At 35.1% G+C, this 27,749-nt stretch overlaps 1 protein-coding gene across 1 annotated transcript in view; it reads left to right on the forward strand.

Annotated features, from left to right (window-relative positions):
* The first annotated feature begins 460 nt into the window (after positions 1-460).
* The window catches only part of SHCBP1 (SHC binding and spindle associated 1), a 37,403-nt gene continuing 10,114 nt past the window's right edge, over positions 461-27,749 (forward strand). Inside the window, exons 1-11 of the mRNA XM_074211436.1 lie at positions 461-2,578; positions 3,180-3,215; positions 3,336-3,503; positions 3,985-4,100; positions 8,400-8,608; positions 11,670-11,762; positions 16,314-16,547; positions 16,629-16,794; positions 17,079-17,199; positions 25,196-25,327; positions 26,201-26,319. Coding sequence (XP_074067537.1) covers positions 2,467-2,578; positions 3,180-3,215; positions 3,336-3,503; positions 3,985-4,100; positions 8,400-8,608; positions 11,670-11,762; positions 16,314-16,547; positions 16,629-16,794; positions 17,079-17,199; positions 25,196-25,327; positions 26,201-26,319 — 1,506 coding nt within the window. The 5' untranslated portion in view covers positions 461-2,466. The remainder of the gene's footprint in view (positions 2,579-3,179; positions 3,216-3,335; positions 3,504-3,984; positions 4,101-8,399; positions 8,609-11,669; positions 11,763-16,313; positions 16,548-16,628; positions 16,795-17,078; positions 17,200-25,195; positions 25,328-26,200; positions 26,320-27,749) is intronic.

Genomic DNA, 27,749 nt, shown 5'->3' on the forward strand with positions numbered 1-27,749 from the left:
GCGGCCGGGCGACGCAGGAGCCCCAGGGCGAGCGTAAGCAAGGCTGTCTCTGATTGGATCGCTCTGCGTCTGGCTCCTCTCCAATCAGAAGCGTCCGGGGGGCGGTGCGTCCCGGCGTCCCTCGGTGAAGCCCGCGGAAATTTGAAATGGCTGAAGGGCCGGTGACGCCGGAGCTGTCGGGCGGCGGCGAGGAGCCGCGGCGGGGGCTCGGGGCCAGCGGCGCTCCCGCGGACGGGCGGCACGGTGCGCCCCCTCTTCCCCGGCGGGCGGGCGGGCGGGCGGGCTCCCGGATCTCCCGCGGGGGCGGCAGGGACGAGCCCAGCCCCGGCCCGGGCCGCGTGTCTGACGTTTCCCTGCTCTGTGAGGGAGGGTTGGGGGCGCCCGGGGGCTACCCCGAGGTTTGCGAGGGGAGTGGGGGTGGGGCCGCGTCCAGGCGGTGACACTAGTCCCTTCTCGAAGATCATAGCAGCCCTTTTTTTGGGGGGGGTGCGGGGCGGTGACTTGCTCAGCTAGTGTTAAGCGTGTGAAGTGGGGTTTGAACTCGGGCAGCCACGCCCCTCCCCCACCTTTCCACATGGATTTAAGGGGGAGACCTCGGGATCGGGGCTGGCAGACCTTGGCCTTCACGGCCTTTTATAGGTCTCGCCTTGTCCGAGGGGAAAAGTGGGGCAAAAGCGGCCTCGTTTACACGGTCAAGTCAGGGTTCCTGGCCCGAACAGCAGCCCGTGGTGTTCGCATTCCCTCCGAGTCAGCCCCGGCCCAGCCGGGCCCGGCCTGGCCGACCTGACGCTCCTCCCGGTTCTGAGATCCTGGGAAGCGTCGGGGCCAGCCCAGCCGAGGGGAGACCGGGCAGAGTGTGGACTGGAGAGGGAACAAATGCTTATCAGTCTTTGTGAAAGTGCAGGTTATGGAACTAAACGAAAGTTGGCCAAAGCCCAAGATTTAAAACTAGTGGGATGCTTGCATTCATTCAGACTTTGAAGACACAGTGATCACAATGGCTAAATTCCCTTAAGAATAACTAGGATTTTTTTTTTATTGTTTCAAGGTTTTACAAAACTTTTCAAATACTTGCCTCATTTTATCCTTGTTACAAACCTAGGAGGGAGTTGCTAATAAATCATGACCACTCAAGGCTCTAAGTTCAGACTGACATCACCTGTGAATTTTGATCTCCAACTTCAGTCTCCTAAATCATGAAGAAGTGGGGTTTTGATCCTGGTTTCGTTGAGAAAGTACACTTGCAGTATTAAGAATCTTTGAAATATTAAAGCATTATGCTATAAGAAGCAGGGTGATCTAAGTTATAGCCTTCCTAGGCTCAGTTTCATGAGAGAGCAGTAGACTTGGGAGTTAGAAACTTTGGGCTAGAGGATCGCCTCTGACTTTGGACAAATCTCCTTTTTCTTCTGTGGGCTTCATTTTCTTTACCAATAATATAAATGGATTGGATTCCAACTCTTTCTAGCTCAGATCTGCAACCTGGGTTTAATTGTTGACCATAAGCAAATCACTTATCTTTGAGTTTGAGAGCAGATTTTTTTTTTTCCTACTCATTTTGCCTTGGTCTTTCCTTTTACATTCTACCCTGTAAGATAGGTATCTCTGTACACACTGTATCCTTTCCATAGAGAAAATAAGTTCCTTGAGGATGGGATTATAATCTTTTTGTCTTGGAATATTCCATCACTTACTTCAGTACTTCCCCCATAGTAGTCTTTAATAAATGTTCCATAAATTGAAATAAATCTCAACTTCCTTCTTTGTAAAATGGAAAAATAAAATACTTTTTTCTAAAGTAAACCTTCACCAACCCTTAATTCCAGTGCCTTCCCTCTGTTAATTATTTCTTATCCTGATTATAATTTGCTTTGAATCTATTTGTTTTCATGCTGTCTCCATCATTAGATTATAAACTCTTAAAGGGCAGGGATTTTTGCCTCTTTTTTTTTTTTATCCCAAACACTTAGCATAGTGCCTGGCACATAGTAGGTGCTTGATAAATATTTATTTATTGATTGATTACTAGGAGGAAAGCATATTGCAGCCTTTTGAGGTTTCATACCAATCTGAGTTGTCAGAGTTCTTCTGAAGAAAATACTTGTAAAATGAAAGTATGATGTGAATTATTACTATTATTTTGGGGTTTCTCTAGTTTCAACCCAGTTAGTATTTTCATTCCTGAAATATTATTGAAAGGTTATTATTATTGCATTATTACTCCATTATTGCACTGGGAAGCTTAGTAAAGTGTGGATCATTAAGTAAAGGGTCCAAGACTTGGAGTAGAAAGAGTCTGGGAAAATAGGAGCAGTGAGAGCTAAGAGAAGTGAGTGCTATCAATTTTTAGTACATACTATATTAACTGGCTCTGAAACACTTAGGGATGCTACTGCTTGCTGTTCATCTTAAACCCATCTGTTGAGTGCTATCATAAACATTGATGATGACCAGTTGTTTTCTGTCATGTCTGAAAATTTGACCCCATTTGGGGTTTTGGCAAAAATACTTCAGAAGTTTGTCATTTCCTTCTCCTGTTCATTTTTTTTTTTTACAGATGAGGAACCTGAGGCAAAAGGTAAGTGATTTACCCAGACTTAAACTCAGAAAGATGAGTCTTCCTGTTTCCAGTTCAGGCATTCTATCCATTGTGCCACCCAGCTGCCCCTAAATGTTGACCTGTATTAGTGAGATCCTGTTATCACATGATTTATTATCATATGGACTGCCATCTGGAAGACAAATGAAATTGGGAAGTCAGTATGGAAGATAAATCCTGCATTGTTACTCAGCTATTAAGAGTAGAAACAGAGAGGCAAGCTTACAGAAACTACCACAGATATGTTTCATATGAAGTCATATGATATATATTGAATGAGCACTGTTACCTTGAAGTTGTATTGGGGAAAAAAGATAGCCTCCCTGTTTTTGTATCAGTACTAGTCTTTAGAGAGGAAGAGTCGTAAATCACTCTTCCATATTTCCCAACAAATTTATAATAGTATTATGAGGGAAATATCATTTTGACTATGAATTGTTGAGTAAATGAAAAGTGGTAAATCATAGTAAAGAACTGGAGGTGTATTCTTTGGAGGAAAGTCCAGAAAGCATTTTTTGATGTAACTTGCAAAAAGCTTTTAAGATTTTGAAATAGAACTTTTAATTTGGTGTGTTTTCAGGCTTGCTTGGATGTCAACCATCTGACAAGGAGAGAGGTAAATAAACTATGATACCTGAATTTATGCTTTTCTTTCCAAGATAATTGTTTTAATTTTTGTTTAATTGAAAAACATTGGAAGTATTTAGGAAGTTGAATGTTCTTTTTATTCTTTTAGATTTATACCAAAATGAAGATGCATTCAGTGATTACGGCAGTCATGATAAGCCAGGGACAATTCTGCAAAAATTTGTGCCAGAAGGGAAAGTACTTTTTCCAGACATCTTCCAAACAAATCAGCTTTTGTTTTATGAGCGATTCAGAGCCTATCAAGATTACATTCTAGGTAAGTATTCACTTTGCACATAAGTTGGACATTCTTCTTAATATTTCCAGTGTCTGCAATTTAGTGGGAATATGGTATCTTCTCAATGCACTGCTATACCCTAGAATCTGCTATTGGCATTACTTTGTAAATAGAGCCACTATTTCTGAGATAGGGGATAGAATCTTTTCCTTTTATTCTATTCATTCCTTTCATTCATTCTCTTCATTTCCTTTCCATTCATTGATTGTGGGTCCTTGGGCAAATAATTCAGTTTCTCATTTGTAATATGAAGATGGTAATATTTTTTACTACTTCATAGACTAGTTACTACAAAGAAATGTTTTATAGTTGATGCATTTAAGAACAATCTTATTTTCTGATACCGATACTGCAATATCATCAAAATTGGAGTGCACACATTGAATGGTTGGGTGGTCAGTAGCTTCCTTCTGCTTTATGTAGTATAAGTTCTCATTTCAAGTATTTAATTTGTTTGTAGCTGACTGCAAGGCTTCCGAGGTAAGGGAATTCACAGCTGAGTACTTGGAGAAGGTCCTTGAACCATCTGGATGGCAGGCAATCTGGCGTACTAATGTGTTCGAGGTGCTGGTTGAGGTAAATTTAATTCAGTTGTTAAGACATTTGTCTCTAGCTAAAAGCACTTTATTTCAGACTGTTATAGCCAAAGTACTTATTTTTAATTAAAGTTTATGAGCTGATTGAAAATAGCATGTTTTCCACATCTAATTGCCACGGTGGATAAAGCATTCAAGCAAATTTTAAAAGCAACTGAAGGAAAGCTATTTGGGAATCTCAGTAGTTTAGGTTTCAATGTTCTCCTGATAAAGGGAAGTTGACTGTAGATATATGAAGTGTAGGTGTTCTGAACTCATTTAAAAAAGGTGTAGTTATAAAGTCAGCAGTAGTTTCAATTAATTTTTTGTCTTCTTAATTGTAGCACATTAAATAGCTCAAACCAAATAGGCAATACACGACAGCCATTTTTTGCTTAACAAATCTGTAGTTATGTGGTTAATCTCTTGGTAATGTGCCCCATTGCAGAAAGTAAAACAATCTTATTTTTCAACTGACTGGGTCTTTCCTATTAAATTTGCACTCCAATTACAGCTGTGAATTTTCTCAGTGTTTGTTAACTGGACCACAAAAAACCCTGCTAAACCATAATGTTAAACTGACAAGTGTGAATACAAGCAGCTATACTACAACTCCTTTAGAAACAGTGTCATTTACTGTAGTGCTTATGTACAAGACTGTGAATCATAGATGTTGATTGTGAATTTTTGATCTTGCCTCTGATTTCTATATTAGTTTGGAATAAAGTTAACATTTAGAAATTCACCTTCAGTTTTATGACAGCTTGGTGTCCTGATTGACTTTAAAGTGGCTTATATCTAATTTCAGATTATTAATCAATGGATCCATTTACATTAAAAAATCCTTGATTACATCAATGTTGTCCTCCCTCAGTACTATAGTAGGGAATTCCATGAGTTTCTTTAACCAAATAAAATTCTATCATTTATTGAATGATCAATTCTCTGGTGGTGAACTTCGCTGTTCTTAACTCTGCTGGTGCTCATTTGACAGTTTATTCTGGGCCAATATTTGAAATACTTCCAACCCTATAGTACTTTAGGAATTTGTGCCCTAATAGTATATCTTTAAAAAGCTTGAAGTCATCTCCATACCATGATGATACCTTTATTGGAGCCATTTCCTTTTGTGTAATGAAAAAAGAGTCTAGATAGATAAGGTTATACATTTATTTTCAAAATTTGATTTTTAAAAAATTTTGAACTTCAACACAAAAAACATTTCTAAAAATACAGTAATACACAAAAAAGAGAATTCTATATGAACCTGTGAATCTCCATGTTATACTGCTTAATTTTAATTTAAAAAAATTCCCCCCCTTTTTTTTTTTTAGTTTTTGCAAGGCAGTGGGATTAAGTGGCTTGCCCAAGGCTACACAGCTAGGTAATTATTAAGTGTCTGAGGCTGGATTTGAACTCAGGTACTCCTGACTCCAGGGCTGGTGCTCTATCCACTGTGCCACCTAGCCACCCCACCGTTATTACTTTCAAAGCTGTCTTTTAGGTGAGGATTTTTAAAGAACAGAAAAATAGCCATAAGTTGAAGAATTGTATTTGGGATGAAGAAAGACTTAACTAGATTTTTCTCATATACATAATGATTACTTTGCCATATTCTCTCAATGTAAATTTTTTTCCTTTATCACTTGGTGGTGTGGTACTAAAGAGATTGCTTTCCATGAAATTTGAAATTTGAAAGAAAAGGGTCTTTGGGTTATTGCTATAGTACTATTGGGGTGTAGAATTGTGAAATTCTTAAATATATTTTTTCCGTTGAAATTCTGCAATTTTAAAAGTGGTGACATTTCCAGTAAACTTAAATTTAGGAAGATGTTTACATTTTTAGAATCAAAGAGGGAGTTTTGTGATTTGACTTTAGAGTTTTAACACAACCTTGGTCTGTTCTATGTTCTTTAATCCATATACTAATTATAGTAAAACTTGCCTGACTAGTTTAGAGAGGATTTTGATTTGGTCTTCCTCTTTTAATGAATTAGTATTCCCATTGGTTGGGTTTAGTCTCACTGGTACAAATCAAATACTTATCCATAACTTCTCATCTTCTCATTCTTGTCCTTGTCTTTGTTAATCCTCCATGGTGATTTTACTCATCATTTCAGATGCCTTCTAATTCTTTTAATAATTTATGGGTAGCTAGGTAATTCATAGGATTATAGATCATATAGATTATAGATTGAGGCCACCTGCTACAAACGTCTTAATTTGCAGATTAGGCAACTGAGACAGGAGAGTCAAGGTGACTTGCTCTAGGCCACTTACATGGTTGGTAGAGCCATGATTTGAATCCAGGTTTTCTGATTCCAAATCTAGTCCTCTTTATTCATTGTCCTGGTAGCTTGGTGACACAATAGAGAATGATAGATTTGGAGTTGTAAGAACTGGGTTCTAATCCTACTCCTGCCATTTTATTTCCTGGTGACCTTGGTCAGGTCACTTAATCTGCCTTAGCCTTACTTGCTTCGTCTGTAGAAAAAGGAAGACTGCTAACATGCTTCCATCTCTAAATCTATTGTCCTGTGATCCCTAATTCTTGGGCCATTCATTATCTCTCCCCACTTGCTGTATGACTGACTTATCTCCTTTTTGGCCTTGATATTGTTCATGCTGCACCTGATATGTATTTTATTGTCTTAGTCAATTTAAAATGAAACTCCAAATACTACATTAAACTACAAAAGTCATCAAGTAAGTCAGCTCTGAACAGTATTTGAAAGGAAATGCATATAAAGTTAGGTTTCTAAGATTATTTGAAAACTTTTTTTTTTCAGGGAATCAGCAGTCAATAAAAGAATGTTCCACATGCTGGACTCTGTGCTGATTGCTGAGGATACAAAGATAGAAAGAAAACATTTTATGTCTTTAAGGAACTTACTATCTTTTTTTTAGGGTGGTTGGGTGAGGATGTGTGTATGTAAGTATTTGCAAAAACCATAAAAAATAAATTTTTTAAAGAGGGGTGGGGGTTCTGTCACATGGGGATCAGGAAATGCTTCATGTAGAAAGTGGTGCTTTTGCTAAGTTTTTGAGGAAAATTCATCCAGGTCTGAGAGATAGTTATACAAAGGTGGGCAAGAGATAGTGAATGGAATGTATTGTTTGAAGAGTAGTGAGGTCATTTTTGCTGGATCATAGTACGTGTGAAGGGAGTAATGTATAACAGGATTGGAAAGGTAAGCTGAGACTAAATTGTGAAAGACTGTAAATACTAGTAAATAGGAATTCCTTTTGTGTCTAGAGGTGATAGGGAGCCATTGTAGTTTATTGAGTAAAGGAATAATCGGGCCTGCACTATAGAAAAATCATTTTGACATTTGTGGAGAATGGATTGAGGAGAGTAAAGACTTGAGGAAAGGAAACAGGTTAATAGTTAACTTCTCTTTATTAACATTCAAGTTTATATATTTGTTGAAATCTCAGACTATAAATGGTATTTTTACCTCTGAGTTGTTAAAATTTCAGTAATTTTTTTACTTCTTAAAAATGAAAAAAAAAGCCCCTCCCTATACACTCTTTCAAAGAATTTTATAAACTAAGTTGGAAGAGAATTAACCCCTAACTGAACTAGAATCTTGATAATCGTCCTATATCATCCCATATGACTTTCTAGTCTCCTCAGAAGACATCTCATTCCTGTTTCCTGGGATCAAAATAATTCTAATTTTTCTTTTACATTTCAAGCTCATCAAGTACCTGAAGACAGCTATTTTTCTTCTTCCAAATCTTTTCTTTTTTTTTTCATGTTAAACATCTGTTGTACCTTTCTTTGTTCTTCATATGGTGTGGTCATTGGTTCCATTGCCATCCTGGTTGCCCTTTTCTTGATGTTTTCTAGTTAGCAATGTAGATCCTAAGATATTGTGGAATACTAAATATAGTATTCTACATGTGGACTCACTGAAGCAGTATATAATGGGACTGCCATGTCCTTATGTCTCTTATACAGCCCAAGGTTGAATTAAATTTTTTGGCTTATGTGGAATATTGTTTTGAATTTGTAGTTCATTAAAACCAAATGTTTGGAGCCTTTTCTCATGAACTCTTATCTAGCTGTGCTTCCTTCTTTCATTTGGGAGGATTTTTGTTTTTAAACTAAAGTATAGGACTTTGTCTTTATTCTTATTAAATAGTATCTTATATTTGATCTGTTATTCTGGACTGATCTTTTGAGATCCTTACTCTATCATCTAGATATCATTATTACTAATCTTTCCTAGCTTTATGTTATTTGTGTACTTGATAAGAATGCCATCTTATCAGATTATTATATTTTAAATTTCAGGTCACAAATGTGGATTTTTTATCTCTGAAAGCAGAGGTGAAGCTTACTCACCCTTATCGATGTGAATCTCAAGTTAATACCTTTACTTTGGAATGCATGAAAGAACTGCTAGAACTGAAAGAAAATCGGTTGCCTCTTCAAGAACTGTGGGTGGTGTTTGATGATTCAGGTGCGTTTGACCAGACAGCACTTGCAATTGAGCATGTCAGGTAAGAAAATAAATGTATAAAAATGGTCTTGTACCTGGAAATATTGAATGGAATTGAGGTAGTGACGATCCTAAAACTAAATTATCAAACTAGTTATTGTGTATTTATTTTAAAATGCTTAAAGGTGGAGATTTTTTTCTTTAAATGTGTTCTTGCTAAATTAGTAATATTGAAAAATAAAACATTTGTTGGAGAAAGGACTTCTTTAGTGTGGTGAATTTTTGTAGGAGTTGGGTTATTTGGAAGTTATTGCTCAAGAATTTTTAATGTTCTGAGAAACTGAAGCTTATAGGCAATATCTGTGAATTTAAGGGAAAATAAATACCCCATGTTCTATGATATTTCCAATACTGAAGAACTGAGAGAATTACAAATGCTTGTAAAACTTTGCCCTAATTTTTTCCACTTGCCTTACGTTTTCTTTTTTCTTTTTTTTCTTTCTTTCTTTTTTTTTTTTTTTTTTATCAATTTTTAGGTCAGTGCTACTTAAAATGAATCCTCTATGTTTCTTTCTATAGTTTCTTTTTTGGAGAATTTAGTTTTAACCATTACTTTTTGGCATAATTGATTTCATTTTTGCATGGTTACTATTAACTTCTTTCTGTACTTCAAATGAGATTAAAACTAAATCAAGACCTATTTGTATTGACTTGTATTTTCATGAGTCTTTTAAAAACTAAAATAGGATCACTTACATCTCTTATGTCATTTATTTTATATAGCTAAAGTTAACTGATTTAATTCAGGAAAACGATTGGATGTTCCATTTCATTAAAAAGATAGACCCCATGTGATTAATAAACTATTCACTTCCATTATTATATTTAAGAACCACATCCAGATTTTATAGATTGAAAATCCTCTTCTCTGTCATCTTATTTACCCACAGATTGTGAATAACATTTCTAATAATGTATGAAAACATTTAACAAAAACACCATTGGTGATTCTATGCTACTATGTTAGTTGGGTTTTTTTTGATAGTACTTTATGGTTGCAAGGTAATGTACCTCATAATATTTTTTCTATCTCATTTGATCTTCCCTGACTTGGGATCAAGATCATGGGAAAGCTGAGTCTTGAATCCAGTTTTTGTTATTCCAACTCCCTTGCTCTTTTCACTGTAACATGTTTTGCCTTTCCATGACCAAAAAACTGTGTTCAGCAACGTTAGAGAAACTCTGTCCTAATTCTACCAGTGTTAATATTAAATAGTGAAAACAGTTTGAAGTAAAAAAAAAAGCAACTATTTGTATCTTAAGGAAATGATTATAATATTGTGTGTGGTGAAAAATTCTTTGGATTTGTGGGTATCTCAAAAGCAAGTTAGAAATATCCAATCAAAATATTCAAGTTTGTTTTACCAAAATAAGGTTTTTGTTTATAAGATGAAGTTTTTGGGGAAAATTGTATGGCCATTTCAAAATTTTTCTTTATCGTTTTACATAAGAAGAAGCTGATATACATTAAGTTATTCAGGATATTTAGGGGCATTAAAATGTTTACTGTTGCTTACTTTTTTGAGTTTAAACTTTTAGGTCTAACAAGATACAATTAATCAGGCATTTCATTTCTTTGACTAGACCATGTCAACACTGATTTTTTAGTTTCAGTTAAGATGACACAAGTTTGGCATTTAGAATTTCCTAATTATGAATTATCTGAAAACTAATGTGTATGGTAAGATCTGACAGGAAAATTTAGGAGGTTTTTTTTTTTAGAGTTTTGCAAGGCAAATGGGGTTAAGTGGCTTGCCCAAGGCCACACGGCTAAGTAATTATTAAGTATCTGAGGCCGGATTTGAACTCATGGTCTCCTGACTCCAGGGCCGGTGCTCTATCCACTGCGCCACCTAGCCGCCCCAGGAATTTTTCTTGATGTAGAGTATGTGATCTATGTACACACACATAAGCATATGATAGTGGATATAGAACTGACCTTGTAACCATGAAGACCTGGTTTCTTTTTCTTTTTTCTTTTGTTTTTTTGATACTTTCTTTTATTTTTTCCAATTACATGCTATGGTTTCCAATATAGCTTGTGACTTATACCTGTGTGATCCTGGGTTAGTCAAGTAATCTCTTATTTTTCTAGACAGTTCTCTCAATTGCAGAGTAGATACCAATCTGCAATGGTAGAAGGAATTTCCTTATTCAAGAGTTATCAGTGAAGGAGTTCAGTCCTTAAGCCTATAGTCAATAGACAACTCTGAATTCATAAGGCGTATTGTAATCCTAAGCATTTGACAACCAGTTGCTAACTGTAATGTCTCCTTGCTTTAACTTTCCATGCATATCCGTGTTCTTCCTTCCCAAGTAGTTAATTGTTCAGTCATTTTCAGTTTTGTCTGACTCTTGGTCTTCTTGGCAAAGATAGTTGAATAATTTGCCATTTCCTTCACCAGCTCATTTTGCAAATGAGGAAACTTAAGGCAAACAGAGTTGAGTGACTTGCCCCAGGTCACACAGCCAGTAAATATCTTGGGCCAGATTTAACTCAGGAAGATGATTCTTCCAAACTTCAGGAATGGGGCCCTATCTACAGCCTTAGTTAATTGTTACCTTGAAGGAAAGATCCATACCATAATGCTCTTTTTGTTTATTATAATGTCTTGCTTATTGATATTTGTTTTGGGGATAAAAAAAGAAATGGAAAGAATTAATGATTCTGGAAAACTCCACAAGTAGATAGAAGGAATGTTTCTACTTTATATAATTCATGATTCTGAGTTTTTATTAGGATCTGAGAGAATGTTATAAGTTGTTTGAAATACTCCTGGAGGGGCGGCTAGGTGGCGTAGTGGATAGAGCACCGGCCTTGGAGTCAGAAGTACCTGGGTTCAAATCCGGTCTCAGACACTTAATAATTACCTAGCCGTGTGGCCTTGGGCAAGCCACTTAACCCCATTTGCCTTGCAAAAACCTAAAAAAAAGAAATACTCCTGGAGTTGACATAACTTTGATTTGTTTGCAAGTTCAGTTTTTGTTTGACCAAAATTTTTGTATTCTGAGCTAGTGATGGAATTTCTAATATATATATATTTTTTTTTTTTTTTTTTTAGGTTTTTCTACCAGAATATTTGGAGAAGTTGGGATGAAGAGGAAGAGGATGAATATGATTATTTTGTCAGATGTGTTGAGCCTCGATTGCGTTTGTAAGTGTATGCCATTACTATTCTCTGAATGTGGTCAGAGCCCCAGGGTCCTGTTCCAGGGACAGAGGACAGCCCTCGGAAGTCTTCCTCCACTTCCTTACCTTTGGTGGGCTGAGCACTCAGGGCGCAGCTGCCTAGAGGCTCCTGCTTGTGGGTTCTGCAGGCCTGCTTCCATTTCCTGGATTTGGACTGCCAGCTGATTGCTGCAACCATGCTCAGGGCCTGGGCTTCGCACTCATTCTGGCAGAGGTTTCCCTGCTGATCTTCCAAGTTGTGTTTGTTTCTCTCTGGGATGCAAGTCAAGAAACTGCTTCTGCTATGGGAGCACCTCTCAGGCGCTGAGGAGCTGTTCCCTGGAGACTGAAGTTTCTTCACTCTGGCTGGCCGCCCTTCTAACACCGTGGAACAGTTTTTCCGCTATTTTCCAGGTTACCTTGTGCTGGAGAATTGCCTCACTGTATCTTTCTGTGGGTTCTGTCTCTCTAAAATTTAGTTAGAGTCATAATTTTAAGATTTTTGAAATATTTTGGGGAGAGTACCTAGGAGAGTCTCTTCTGACATCTTGGCTCCCCCCCTCTCCCATTACTGTTCTCAAGATGGTTTATTTTACTGTTTGAAGTGATGGCTGGTGCTTTTAGCTAGATTTTATTTTTATTAAATTGTATAAAACTAGGACTTGTATAGAAACAGGATCATTTGCAAAGGCCAAACTTGCCTCCCAATCATTTGAGGGTACCATCTTGTAAAGTGTCAGTGGGCGAGGTGGGTTCTTGATTCAGAACTTATATAAGTTTAAGAAAATATACTAAACTGAAAGAACTCACATGACCCAAAAATTCCAACTATTGTCAATCAGTCAATCAGTGCTGGGTTTGGATTTTGATGGCTTGAGGTCAAACTTTGGCCACTTATTTACTGGGAACTCTTAAACTCTGAAAGAAAAGAAACTCTTAGCCTCTCTATACTCTTGTTTCCTATTTGTACATTGAGAGGTTGCTGAGGTCTCTTTTAAGTCTGAATATTTAATTCTGTGAGAATCACTCTTTTTAAAAAAAGTTCAAGATGGTTCAAAATTTTTTATTAATATAATCATGGAATCTGAGAATTGGAAGTGACCTTGGTTCCATTCTAGTTCCAATACCTATGTCACAGGAATCCCCATCAATAAGCATTGATTAAATGGTACTGCCAGGCTCTGTACCAAACTCTGAAAATACGAATACAAACTAAAAGAGATATAGTCCCCTGTCTTCAAGGAGTTTATATTCTAATAGAGGAAGACATCACATAAAATGAAGCTGAAAAGGAAAGGTGGGAGAGAATCCAGTGTAGGGGTAGAGTCTGGAGAGAAATGAAAACATGGATCTCTTGGGCACTTTCCCTTAGATTGGAGTTCTTGGAGTAACTATCCAATGGAGGAAGAGACCGCAAGGACAGAGTGAATTTCTAGAGTGAGATGGTCAGAGTCAAATGAACTTCCAGGCTGCTATGGTATGATAGAGTCAAAAGTGGACATGGAAAGGAAGTGGGACAAAACTCCTTAAAATGGAGTTTCTAGAAGTAACTAATCAGAGGAAGGGCAGGGAAGGAAGTATACTTCTAGGTGAGAAGGTTATTGTGGCATATTGATGAAAGTGGAATTCTGAAAGAAATGAAGCTCTACACCAGCTTTAGGTTAACAGTAATATTGAAAAAATAGTGAATGTTATTTGAATTATAGAATATTTGTCAATGAATAGTCTATAATGAATGTCTCTGTGTTGTGAGGATAAAATAATATTTGTCAAGTGCTTTTTAAAGCTTAGAACATTATATAAATTCTAGCTATATATAATTCAAAGATAAACATCTTATTGATTTATAGTCTGTTATTGAATTCTAAAACATTAAGATATGAAGGTCTGAATTAAAGTTATGGATTAGTTACAAACTACACATTTTTTCTTTTACTGCTGACTTCTGTTTCCCCTCTTTCCCCCCTTCCCCAGTCCCTCAAATTACTTTCTTAAAGTTCTAAAATGAATTTCTAACTAAATTGTTCTATACTATTCTAGAATTGCTTAGTAATATGTGGTTTTGAGGCTTCCACTAGATGGTGCTGCAAAACCAGATAACTTTTCTGGCAACTCAAGAAGGTTGACTTAGTGTTGAAATACACATTAAAACTAGGACTTCACTTCAGAAGGTATTGTTAAAAGTAACATTCAATAGAGGGTTGTATATAATAATTTGCTAAATCTGTCAATTTTTAAAGAGGCTTAATTGCCTAAGGAAGGACTGTTGTTCTAATTAGCCAAAACTCAACAAAAAAAAGAAAGATAAGAGACTTTAGTAATAGTTCTTTTAGATTTATTATAATATATGATTTCATCTTTTTCACATATTAGCTGTGATTTTTAATTATCTATTTTTCTTTTATTATCTAGGATGTATTCTTGGCAATAAAATATTAGAATTGTAGTCAGCCAGAAAATTCTTGAGGTGTAATATAATTTCTCTTAAAGAATAATGATTTTTTAAAAACTTAAATGGAATGTAATGCTAGTTGAATGCTATTTGTGCCTGGAGAATTGCATTTTCTTTTAAAAATATATTGAGATTTGACAGTCTTATATAGCTAGACAAGAATAAATGATTTATACACATTTTACAGAGCACCAGCAGATGATAAAGCAGAAAGAACTTTTCAAGAGTTTGCTGTTGATGAATCTTGAATACATAGGAGCATTATTTAAGAAGTCTCAGAGACTAGAGCTAGAATTAGGCAACACTCAAAAGGAACTATTCCATCATCGTTTTGCAGTACACAGTAGATATTTTTTATTTCCAGCTCAGAACATCATGCTTTTAAAGCTTATTGATTTGATGATTTTTTTTTGTCCATCCAAATTGGACATCCAAGTTCAAGAGATTCATATATATAAAGAATTAAAAAATGATTGGCTTGGGTGTCAGAAGTATTAAGTTGCATTTTCTTGGATTTTAACTTTAGTTTTTTACAACTTCATAAACTTTGACTAAATAATTTAGTTTTGTTTCTCCTCTTTGTAAAAGAGATTTTTAGAATGGCTATATTCATACATTTATTAATATAGATAAAATTCTTTTAAGATTCTCTGATGCATTTATTTGAAAATAAATGAGTTATTTTTATATTCATTTAAAATACCATTTGTTTTCATCATTATTTGAAGTTAATTTGTTTAGAATCTGAATTCTGATTTTTTTTTTATCCAGAAAAAGTATTTTATAATTTGATTTTTTTGTTTTAGGTTTTTTTGGCAAGACAGTGGGGTTAAGTGACTTGCCCAAGGCTACACAGCTAGATAATTATTAAGTGTCTGAGGCCAGATTTGAACTCAGGTACTCCTGACTCCAGGGCTGGTGCTCTATCCACTGCACCACCTAGCTGCCCCTTATAATTTGATTTTTACATAAGGTTTTGTTCTTATTTTTTAAACTAGACCTCTGATTTCATGGGTATAGGGGAACTCCTAAAGAAGAACTCCATTTACTATTACAGATATTTTCTTTAAAAATCATTACTTTGAACTCCAGTTTATATACATAAATTATTTTGTTGACCCTAAAAGAGGTAAAATTTTCTACTTTTCTTTGTGATGCTTTTGAGTTGGTAGCTAAGGAGATAAATAGATTTATAGGGTTATTCAGTTAAACCATCTATTGGTTTTCCTTTGAAAGTATTTCTTTAATTTAATGATGATTTTCTATTCAGAGTCTTAAAGGTTTAAATTTTTCTAAATTGTTTAATCATCTTCCTAAGTGATGGTTCAGCCTAATTAGATATGGTACTGCTTAAAGGCAAAAGGAAGAATTTCTTGTAATTAGGATGTGTTACAACCATGGTATTGTTTTATGTTATATTTTAGACCTCTGACAAACACATTTTAAAAAGTATTGGAATTACTGTATCCCCCTTTTTTTTTTTCTTTTTTCCTTTTTTTAGTTTTTTTGCAAGGCAAATGGGATTAAGTGGCTTGCCCAAGGCCACACGGCTAGGTAATTATTAAGTGTCTGAGACCGTATTTGAACCCAGGTACTCCTGACTCCAGGGCCGGTGCTTTATCCACTACGCCACCTAGCCGCTCCAGGGCCGGTGCTTTATCCACTTAGACTTGCTTCTTCCCATGTTTTGTTATCTTCTCATTTATGTATAGTCAGTCATTTTTTTAAATTTTACAATAGGAAAATTAAGGCTACTTTTTTAAAATGATAACTTACCAAGAGTATAAGCTGCAAAAGTGGCTTCTTTTCCTGATGGATTTTCAATATTAGAGAAGTATTCAGGTCTAAGAGGAAAAAAATTAAACCAACCTTTCAAAATACTTAATAAACTTAAAGTTATCTTCCCCACCTACCTACTAGCAGGTAGTCATTTCATGTTTTTACTCATGGTTTTATTTAGAATTAGAATACAATTGCGGGTGTGTAATATTAAAACAAAACTCTTTTATATCTATCCATATATTTAAGAAAGACCTATCCAGTCCTCTGAAAGAAGTGATTTTAACTATATTTTTAAACTTTTAGGCATTATGACATACTTGAAGAACGGGTCCCTTCAGGGCTCATTATTGACTACCGCAATCTACTCTCTGAGTGTGAAGAAATTTATAGGAAGTTTTTAAATCTGAGAAGCAGTATATCAAATGGTGATGCAGAAACTGAATTGGAAAATGTTTCCATGGCAGAAGGGTTAAGATTGTATTCTGAAATAGAACAACTGAAACAGAAGTTAAAACTCATTGAGAACCCTCTTCTAAGGTAGTGTATTACTCTTAGAATGATAAGTGTTTACCACATGGCTCTTGTTGAGAATTGATTGATGAATTTGGTACCTTTAAGATACGTGTTTGGCTATCAGAAGCACACTGGCATTCAAGCAAAAGGAGTTCGTCCAACTGGTGGAAAGATCATCCATATTGTATCAACATCCATGATGACTAGTCTGCTGCATTCTCTGCTCAGGGACAAGCTTTATCAAGAGTCTCATGAGGAAATGGAAATTCAGGTATGTCCAGGTAGATATTATAGTTCAGATAATTTCTTAGAACAAGTGTCCTATACATAGTAGGTTTTTAATGTTTGTTGAACAATTTAATAACAAACAAGAAGTGAAGAGAATATGTTGGCAAAATTATACATTCTTTCATCATGGCTGACCATTTAAATTGTTTGGCTACTACATATATTAAAACATAAATGTTAATTATATATTATGATTTTTCAAAGTTGAGATTTGCACTATGTTTTTCATGTTACTTTGAGTTGGTTTGAAATTTTCTTCTTTTCTAGTTTCATAATGATCCACTGTCAGCTATAAATGCTTGCTATGAAGGGGACACTGTCATTATTTGTCCTGGTCATTATGTGGTAAATGGCATGTTTTCCATTGCTGATTCCATTGAATTAGAAGGTATGTATAAAAGATCACCTAACCAAATGATGTGCATTGCACTTAAGAGAAGTCAATTGCTAACCTTGGTTAGACTTCAAGAATACAAATTTAGTGCTTGAATGATTTCTGTGAAAGTTTCTGGGTATGTTGTCTTGAAATCTATCTTGGGGTTAATGTTGGAATTTTGAGTAGTTTAATATAGTCCCATTTTTGGGTGCATTTGTGTTTTGAAAATATATTTATAGATATAAGATGAAAAAATGGAAGAAACAGCCCAAATGTTTTCCAAGGAAATTGTGTAAGTGGGGATTTCATTTTTAGAATTTATATCTGAAGTGATTTTAAACTTAGGGTTTCTCTTTGTCTACTGACTAACTCTTTTTTCATACATAATACAGGCATTCTGTTGTAAATTCATCTTATTTCCATAAAAGAAAGATGGTGTCATGTTTTGGGAGTTGGTGTAAAACCAAACTTTTGTTTTTAATTTAATTCTTTAAAAGCTTGGTGACATATTGCAAGTTTTCTACTGTGTCCCTTGACTGTTAATGTTATTTCTATAAAAATTTTAACATTGAAAGAGCCTGATTGGAAAAATAATAGCTTAAGTAGCCTTCAGTCTTAGCATACGTTTGGAGTGACTTCTAAATCTGTATTATTTTATAATCCTTTATCTTTGTCCAGTATATTTCTATAATGTTTCAAATATATATGCACCTGTTCCACTATTTACCAAAACAGCTTTAAGTTAGCAATAAAACTTGTAATGCAAGAAGCCATATATCATGTTGGGGCTTCTGCAGCTGTTCACAAACTGCTCAAGTCATGTTCTTTATCTTTATCTTGTCAAAACTTCTTAATGGAAGGAAGGCTGGGAGTTTAATTTCCTGCTGTTCACCACTACATCATCTTATCCTCCTTTTATTTTATGTGTATAATTTTCATTCTCTTCCTCCTTTCCTACATTTGATTTATAGAGATGTATATGTATGAATAACACATCTGTAAAATAAATCATTGTAATAAAAACACCTTTTTCCTTAGCATGGTAAAAATAATATTGGTATCATGGATTGGTAGTGGATGATAGGATTTCTTGATTTGGTAAGGAAATTATAACATAATTGCTTGAGCATAATAAATAGCTATATAGTATCCAAATAAAAACTTTTTAAAGAATAACTGTTGGTACCTATAAGGGTAAAAAAAGTGTGGATTTACTAACAGTGGACATTTTTAGAAATTTGTCTGCATGATTTTTTTTCTTTGATATGAATAAATAGAAATTGCAAGTACTTAAGTTTTTCATTCCACTAGTGAGAAATTGAATGCCTCCTGGTTTGTGCAGTAAAATTTTCACTTAACAGAAGTAAATTCCTTGAGAGCAAGGATCATTTCATTTTTTTTATCTTTGTATTTTTATAAAATTTTATTTATTCAAGGCAATGGGGTTAAGTGACTTGCCTCCAGTCACACAGCCAGGCAGTTAAGTGTCTGAGTTCAGATTTGAACTCAGGTCCTCCTGACTCTAGGGCTGGTGGTCTATCCACTGTGCCAGTTAGCTGCCCCTGTCTTTGTAATTTCAGCACTTCATTCAGAGTCTGGCACAGAATAAATGCTTAATAAATGCTTATTGAAAGATTTTTAATGTATAGGTATAATTGTATTATTATTCCCTTATTCAGGAGGCTTCACAGAATCTCTATTATTTATAGGATAAAATATCAACTACTAAGGCTGACATTCAAAACTCTACATATTCTAGTCCCAACCTGCCTTTCCAGTTTTCTCTCACACTAATCTTTGATTATTTTATGTTTGGGTTAGATAGAAATACTAGCTCTTTCCTGACTTTGTTCTATCCTCTTAAACCTCCAAAAATTTGATTGGAATGAATTCCTTACCCTTCTTTCCCTCCATTTTTTGAAATCCTTAATTTCCCTCAAGATCTAGCTTAAACTGCCTTTTCTATGAATCTACCCTATTCTCCTTCCCCCTTTTCCCATCTTTCCTCAAAATTAGAGGGGTTTTTTTCCTGAGTCTCTTATGTCTTACTGATCTCTTATCCACTTAATGTATCATAGCTTGCATGATTATTTGTACAGGTGTCATTCTTTCTAAGCAGTTAGGTGCTGCTGTGGATAGGGTCTGGAGTAAGATTCAGTCACTTTCTAGCTGTGTGACTCTTCATCCTATTTGCTTTAGTGTCCTCATTTGAAAATAAGCTGGAGAAGGAAATGACAAACCATCCCATCTTTGCCAATAGAACCCCAAATGGGGTCATGAAGACTTGAATCCAACTGAAATGACTGAAGGACAACAACATTCTTTCTATTAGATGATAAAGTCCCTGAGGCTCTAGGTTATATAATTTTTTATCTTTGTCTCTAAAGCTCATAGCACATTGCTATGTATATAGCAATGTTTGAATTCATTCAGTCAGTTCAGGGTATTGAGAAAATCTCTTCCTTATATTTTATCTCATAAAAATTATTTGTGCTAATATATAGATCTTTGCATTATCTGGGTAATGAGCAGTGTGTTCTTCAGGTATCCTAGGAGTAGCTGTCCAGCTTGAACCTTTATATTGAATGATCTGATTCAGGGTGCACTCTGATGATAGCTTTCCCAGATTGAGCCCTACAGGCTTCTAGTCTCCTTTTAGGGTCAGAGCAGCACAGCTACAGGGTCCTGGGATTCTTGGCTAGACCATGCATCAGTATTCATTTTCCTGTCCCTACTCTACACAATTTAAGGTTCTAGGCTTCCCTAGATCTTGGCTTATTCCTGATTTGTGAGCTAGAAAACTTCTCTGCTCTGCAAATAAGGCCTGTCTGTACCTGTTCACTATTGCTTGCAAGTCTCTGTTGGGATCTGAGCTGGCAAAGTGTTCTTATTATAATTTTTTGGATTTATTTATCATTTTTCAGTTTGGTGTTCTTTTTTAATCCTTGTTATAGTAGTTTTGAGAGAATTGAGCTGTTCCACTTCAATGCACCCCACCAAACTGAAGGGTAATTTCCTCTTTTTGTCTTTACGTCATGTTTATTTACTCTTGCTCCTCTGCTGAGACTGAACCCTATCTGGTGCTATAGAAAAACAATCAAGTTTTCTATATCTGGTGATTATAGAAAAACAGTCTACTATAGAGAGATGCTCTCTTGTAGTCTCTCCCCATTTTCTACTTTGAGGGTCATGGTATGTTTTTTATTTCTTCCTTAAGACTATCACTAGAGGGGATTCTGGGAAGATGGCAGAATTGGCAGAAAATTCCAAGTTCTCTAGATTTCCTCTACCTACAAGTTAAAATAAAAAGACCTCAGGGTGAAAATAGAGCAGCAAAAACAAAAAAATTCTGGCAGAACATCTTCCTTCTGGGAGATCCAAAGGAAGGTCCCAGGGTTCTGATGGCCGAGTGAAGTTTCAACATCTTCAACCACCTCCCTGAAATAGCAAAAGATGAATCCTCAGGAGAGCTGGATTGGGAAGTATCCTCAGCCTCAACTACAGGAATTTTCACCTCCTGGATAGTGTGAGAAATCAGGTGTCTGAGTGGGAGAAGAGAGAGAAAGCCTCTGCTGATAAGGGATGCCAGGCCCAGCTGTGCAGGCAAGATGTGGTTCGGGGCAGGAGGGAATAGCACATGCCCAATAAGTGCAGAGGCAGTGGTGCTTCTGGTTGTCGACACTTAAACAGCCAGTTTTGGTTATGGTCTTAGGCCAGAGGGAGAACAGAAGGTTATGGTCACTGGAGGATTCTTGGAAACTAAATCATTTCCAGCACATTGTACTGAGAAACCCCCTGCTGTGACTTGGAGGGGCACAGGAGTGCATAGATTGGACCCAGGACAAAGCTAGCCCTAGAGCTGAATATAAGAAAAAGGAGCTAAAAATATTTTTTTTTAAATTGAGGTGGGGGCAGCCAAAGAAGGGTTGTGGCCAAAGATATCATACCCAGCAAAGTTAAGCATAATTCTGACCAAAAAAATTGAAATTTTGATGAATTGCCAGGCTTTCTTATTTTATTTTATTTTTTTTTTGCAAGGCAAATGGGGTTAAGTGGCTGCCCAAGGCCACACAGCTAGGTAATTATTAAGTGTCTGATGCTGGATTTGAACCCAGGTACTCCTGACTCCAGGGCCGGTGCTCTATCCACTGTGCCACCTAGCTGCCCCAAGACTTTCTGAATTTTGTTGCAAAAATCACCTGAACTTAACAGAAAATTTGACATACAAGAACCAAAAGAAATATAAAGTAAACCTCAGAAACTAATTATGAGGAATTCAATAAGGACAAGTATTTATACATGGATATGTAAATCCAAGATTGTTATTAGTAATTGACTAGGTAGAAGGAAAGTGGAGGTGATGCTGAGTAGAATGGGATTCTTAAAAGTTTAAAAAAAAAGTTACTATTTTATCCAAATGAAATGTGAGAATTGATTCAGAGGAATTAGAGGAAACAATACATATCTACACATAACTTAGGCTATAAAAATATAAATTGAGAAAGAAATTAGAGGAGGGGGATAGGGAGGGTAAAGAGTTAGAGGGTAAGGAATAAGATAAGTCATATTTGTGTGTGTGTATATGTATGTATATCTCTATATATAAGGGTATATAGATTAATGGAGGTGTAGAAGGGTTGAGTAGATGAATGAAGAGGAGACTATAGAAAGCTGTGTAAGGGCGGGATTTTTACAAGGGTGGTTGATTAAGGAACATAAGGACTAGATAGCAAGAAGTAGAGAATATAAATGAGAGCTACAAACTAAATATGTATGCAGGTGTATATGGGTATATATAGGTATGTGTATTAAGTATGTGTAAAAATATATGTCTATTGAGATATATAGATATAGATATAGATGTAGATAGATAGGTAGATAGATATAGATAGATATATAGAGATATATCCATGCTGTTCTGGGTGAGGGGGTGGGTGGGAGGTAAAATAAACAGTGCACAGCAGAGAACAGAAGAAAACCTACAAGGAAGCAAAGAAAAAATGGACAATTTTGAACACAATGTTTTTTATTACATAGACTTTCTCAAAATCGAAATTTATTATTTTATATTATGAATCCTCTTGTTTTTCTGTGCATGACTTTTTTTTCTTACTTTGAAAAATAAAAATACACATTTCTTAATTACCTACTACACACCAGTCACTGTGCTAAGCACTGAGGATTAAAAAAAAGGCAAAAACAGTTCTACCCTATCAAATGGGATAATAAGTAAGTAAAACAGCACAGACAGGGCCTAGAATGTAGTAAGAGATGTATAAATGTTAGCTATATGCTGTATAATATTGATACCACTTCAGTCAGTTTCACATTTGTCTCAAAAGTCTTTGTCATAATTCCTAAGCTTTATATAAAGGCATATATAAAATTAATGTGAATATATATATATGTGTGTGTGTATGTGTGTGTGTGTGTGTGTGTGTGTATACACATATATGTATATGCATGTGTGTTACACTCCTGTGTCTAACTTCTATAAAGTTTCTCTGAATTTCATATATTTCTCATTTCATACAGCACAATAATCCATTGCATTCATATACCATAGTTCTTTTCTTTCAACTGTAGCCCAATTAATGGGTACCCTCTTTGCTTCCAGTTCTTTTTTTCTTCAAAAAATGTTCCTATGAATGTGTTCTGATATGTAATGGAACTTTATTGCCTTGCTGGGGGGTTGCTGCATCCAAGGGCATGAATTCTTACTTGTTAGGTTTCTTGCATGTTCCAAACTGATACATAGAATGATGAAGTTATTCTGACAGCTGCTATTGGTGCCTGGCTCCAATCTCTCCAGTACTGACTTCTAGAATTTTCATTTTTTTTTGTCAGTTTTCTTGGAGTGAGGTGAAAAGTCAAGTGTTTTGAAATTTGTATGAATCATACTCTTAATGATCTGATGCATGCTTTCAGGGGCAACTAGATGGTATAGTGGATAGAGCACTGACCCTGAAGTATGATTTCATATTCCCATTTTATAATTTGCCACTCTTCCTTTGAAATATTGTTTATCTATTGGGAATGACTTTTTAGTGTTATTTGTTCCAATATTCTGTATGTTTTGGATATCCATTTTTTAATTTTTAATAATTGGTATAATTATTTTCCCCTGACTTCTATTTCACTTCTAAACTTTTTCTTATTTTGTTTAAAAGCCTTTACATTTTATGTAGTCAAAATCATCTGTTTCATCTTTTGATAATTTCTATTACTTGACTTTCAAATTTTCCCAGAACATTTACTGTCTTTTTCTTCCCCCAAAATATATCCTATGTTCTTTATGTATATTTTATTATGCCAGCAGTAGAATATAAGCTTTATTTTTGTCTTTGTATCCCTAGTTCTTGAACAATTTTTTGTTTATAGTGATTATTTAGTAAATATTTGAATTGAAATGGAATAATTAATCAATCTTTCGCTTCTTTGCAGTCAAGGAAATAAGTAATGATATAGACATAGAGCCTAGCAAATGGTATTAAGATCCACTGAGGTTTTGATGCCTTATTGTGCAGTAAAGATGACTCAGGGTATTTGAAAATTATTACTTTAGAATTTAAGCTCTGACAAAAATCTTATCTACATGGAATAGACTGTGAGTTCAAAGTTGAATCATCAAAAGACTGACCAAAAGGTGAAATGATTTTTATCCATACCTGCTCCTGAGCTGAGATTATTATCTGTCAGTGAAAGCAGTATCCATCCTGTTGAAATTACAGATGTTTTGTATTATTTGAAATAAATTCTCAGTTGTTCCAAGTAAGACAACCTTAATCAAGGTCTTGTTGTGTCATTAAAAAGTACAACCTAAAGTTTACCAAAATTTGCCAATATACAAATTTGAATTTGGAAATTTGGAATATATAGAAGTACTGTATTATGTATTTAGTGCATAGTGGTGCATTCATACTTAGAATTCACTGAACTGAGAAGTTAAGACAAGAAATTGTGCTCTTGAATTTTTCTTGAAATGAAAAAAAAATACTAATGCCATGTACTGAACATCTTTTTTCCATAGTGGATTATTCAAAGACCATGGTATGTTTTCTATTTTTGACTGAGGCTAGTGAAAATTTGAGGCAGGTGAAAAAAGTCATAAACTTTTTTTAGCTATATAACAAATGAAAGGGTTTTTTATTTGAAAACTGAATTATTGGGTTATGACCTTAATGGAATGTACTAATTTTTCTTTTCTGTTGTGGACATTATTCTTTATTGAATGCCATAACCATTGAAAATGTTATTCCCATGTATAATGCTTTTCTTTCACATAGAATTAGAACAATTTTTTGATATTTTTTCCCCAAATTTTGAAGGTAAAACAGCATAGTGCCTTGCTTATAGTAGGTGTTCAATAACAAAGGGAGGTTGGATTTTTTTCAACAATAAAATAATATGGTTCTTATAAAATATATTGTTGATCATCATTTACAATTAGTTTGGGGGAATTACATCATGGAGACTTTAATTGGAAGCCCTCTAAGAATATCTAGTTCATGGCTGTCCAAAATGCAGCCAATAGGGTGTAAGTAGCCCACAGTGCAATTTTATGCAGTCCACTGTGGATTTACTAAATGCTTTAGTAAATGAGAGGTTCAGGTTTGCCTTCTTAATCTAATTTAGACTGGTCACTATATTCTTTTGATTCAACTTCATACATTTAAGGCTTATAGTGATTTTATGACCAGGTATATTAGTAACAATGATTATTTCTGATCCTGTTTTCTAGCAAATACTCAGATTGAAGTGACTGAAAGTCACCTGGTGTAGTTTGGGAAAATGTTAGTTAAGATACCATTAGGTGTCAAAAGGGAAACTTTACAGTGAAGAATCAGTGGAGTGTATCAATTCTTTGCCCAAATTAAATTATTTTATCTAAATTCCTGGATTGCGTGCTTTTGTAGCTATGATTTAGAATCCAATGAATCATAGAAACACATCTTTCAGACTAAATTTATATTTTTCTCAATTTATCTTGATTTTTTTTTCTTTGTAGGATATGGTCTTCCGGATGATATTGTGATAGAAAAGAGGGGAAAAGGAGACAATTTTGTAGATTGTACGGGTGCCAATGTTAAAATCTCAAATGTGAAATTTGTTCAGCATGATGCTGTGGAAGGAATCTTGAGTAAGTATCTGAATCTGTTGAATCTTCAACCCTGGAAGAAAAATTTGGTGTTTATCAGATTAAGTAATAAAACAAATCCTTAAGTTCTCATCACCTTGTAGTGAATGGATGGCTGATTATTTTTGTATTTGGAGTGTACAAGATAGGAAGCTTCCCCAAAAGTATGTGAAAAATAGTTCATAAAAATTTTTTTTGTAAATTTTGTGTATCTCCACATTTGGCCAAGTTTCCTTAATATTCTTTTTGAATTCTAATACTTGTAATCTGTTTCTTTAACTTAGATTTAGCTCTAACCTTAAATTGAAACTGCAAGCTGCCATGTAACTTATCTCCCACGATTTATAACCTCTTTGTAGAACTTGTGATTTGCTTTTTTTATCCACAATATTCTACAAGAAAGGTGAATGTATTCACTAATGAAAATTCAAGAACTTTATTTGGTTCTTTTATGGCCATCAAAGTCCTTCTGTGTGTTCTTAGTTGATAATATTAGAATATGTTTTGTGAGGCATTGCTATTGTCAATTTACAATTAGTTTTAGGGAATTACATCATGTAGACTTTAATTGGAAGCCCTCTAAAAATATCTAGTTCATGGCTGTCCATAATGCAGCCAGTAGATTGTAGGTAGCCCACAGTATGATTTTATGCAGTCCCCTGTGGATTTACTAAATGCTTTAGTAAATGAAGCTAATTCAGAGCTCTCACTAAAATAGCAAATGAAAATATATTGTCTATTATTTCAGTGAAATCTTTTCAAAGTAAGGTTAAAAAAAATAAAGTTGGACAGCCTTGATCTAGTTAATATGTCAATGTTAGAAGAGACAAGATAACTTCTAATGCAGCTAATACTAGATGAACATTTCCATCACAGGTATTCACCATGGTAAGACCACATTGGAAAACTGTGTATTGCAGTGTGAGACTACAGGAGTAACAGTTCGAACATCTGCAGAATTACTAATGAAAAATTCTGACTTATATGGGGCCAAGGTATAGTATACAACACTGTTTACTTCTTTGGGTTTTGTTTTTTTTTTTTTAGGTTTTTGCAAGGCAAATGGGGTTAAGTGGCTTGCCCAAGGCCACACAGCTAGGTAATTATTAAGTGTCTGAGACTGGATTTGAACCCAGGTACTCCTGACTCCAGACCTCCTGACTACTACGCCACCTAGCCACCCCAACACTGTTTACTTGTAAAGCACTCCATATCATTGTTTTTTAATAAGCCAACAAAACCATGCAAAAGTTAAAAAATCTTATTGAGCATTTTTCAAGTACACAGAAACAGGAATAATAAACCCCAAAAATCGAGGAAGTGAAATTGAAGAGAAATTTAGTCTTTTAAAAGAATGTTTCTTAGTTAACTAGCTCTTAATAGTCTAATATAAATCATTTAAAGTTATTGACTTTCTCTTTTCCTTCATGATTTCTTATACCTGGTTCTCTTACTTCCTAAGAGGTTGGTTAGTATAATTTATTTATAACAAAAAGATATAAGGGTACTTTGTCTAATTGATCTCCATATAACCTGTTCTGTTGCATGGCCACAGGTTATTTAACTACCTCTAGGCTGATACTTGCCAGGAGTCAAAAGGAAAAAGTCTCAGCAAGAGTGAATGACTTGGCATAAGGAGTTACTACTAATAGAAAAGTGGCTTGATGTAATGGTTATAGTGTCTTGTGCGTGCCTACTATAGTTGTTACTCAGTAAATGATAATTTCACATTTGTATATAGAACATTAAAATTTACAAAGCCTCTTCCTTTTAACAGCCCTATGAGGTTTTGGTACTAAAATTGTTACTAAATCCATTGAAAATTTTTTTTTCAGTTATCTAGCATTTTTTTCTCTCTTCTACCTTCTCCATACTAAAAAGAAAGGAAGAATGAAAGAAATATAGAATCCTTGTGTCATATAAACTTGGTTAAGAAAAGCAAATTCCCATATTGACCATGTCAGTTCTTCATATTAGTCTTCATATTAGTGGTGGACAGCTTCTTCTTCTTTCTTTTTTTTTTTAGTAAATTTTTTTAGGTTTTTTTTTTAAGACAATGGAGTTAAGTGGCTTGCCTGAGGCCACACTAGCTAGGCAATCACTAAGTGTCCGAGGTTTGAATTCAGGTACTCCTGACTCCAGACCTGGTGCTCCATCCACTGTGCCACCTAGCCGCCCCCATTGGACAGCTTTCTTCAGTAATCCTTTGATGAAGAGAAATCATGGCTGATTCTTTCATCAGAATCCTTATTTCTTTCAGATTTGGTTGTTTTTACAGTATTGATGTTATAGTTTAAATTATTCTGCCTCTACTCTGTCAATTTATAAAATCATCCCTGGTCTCCTGTTTCTTAATTTCTTACAGCACAGTAATATTCCATTCCATTCATAGATCATAATTCTTCAACCTTCCCCAATTGATAGG

This window comes from Macrotis lagotis, chromosome 1 (genome assembly GCF_037893015.1).
Source record: "Macrotis lagotis isolate mMagLag1 chromosome 1, bilby.v1.9.chrom.fasta, whole genome shotgun sequence".
In the NCBI taxonomy this organism is placed as follows: domain Eukaryota; kingdom Metazoa; phylum Chordata; class Mammalia; order Peramelemorphia; family Peramelidae; genus Macrotis; species Macrotis lagotis.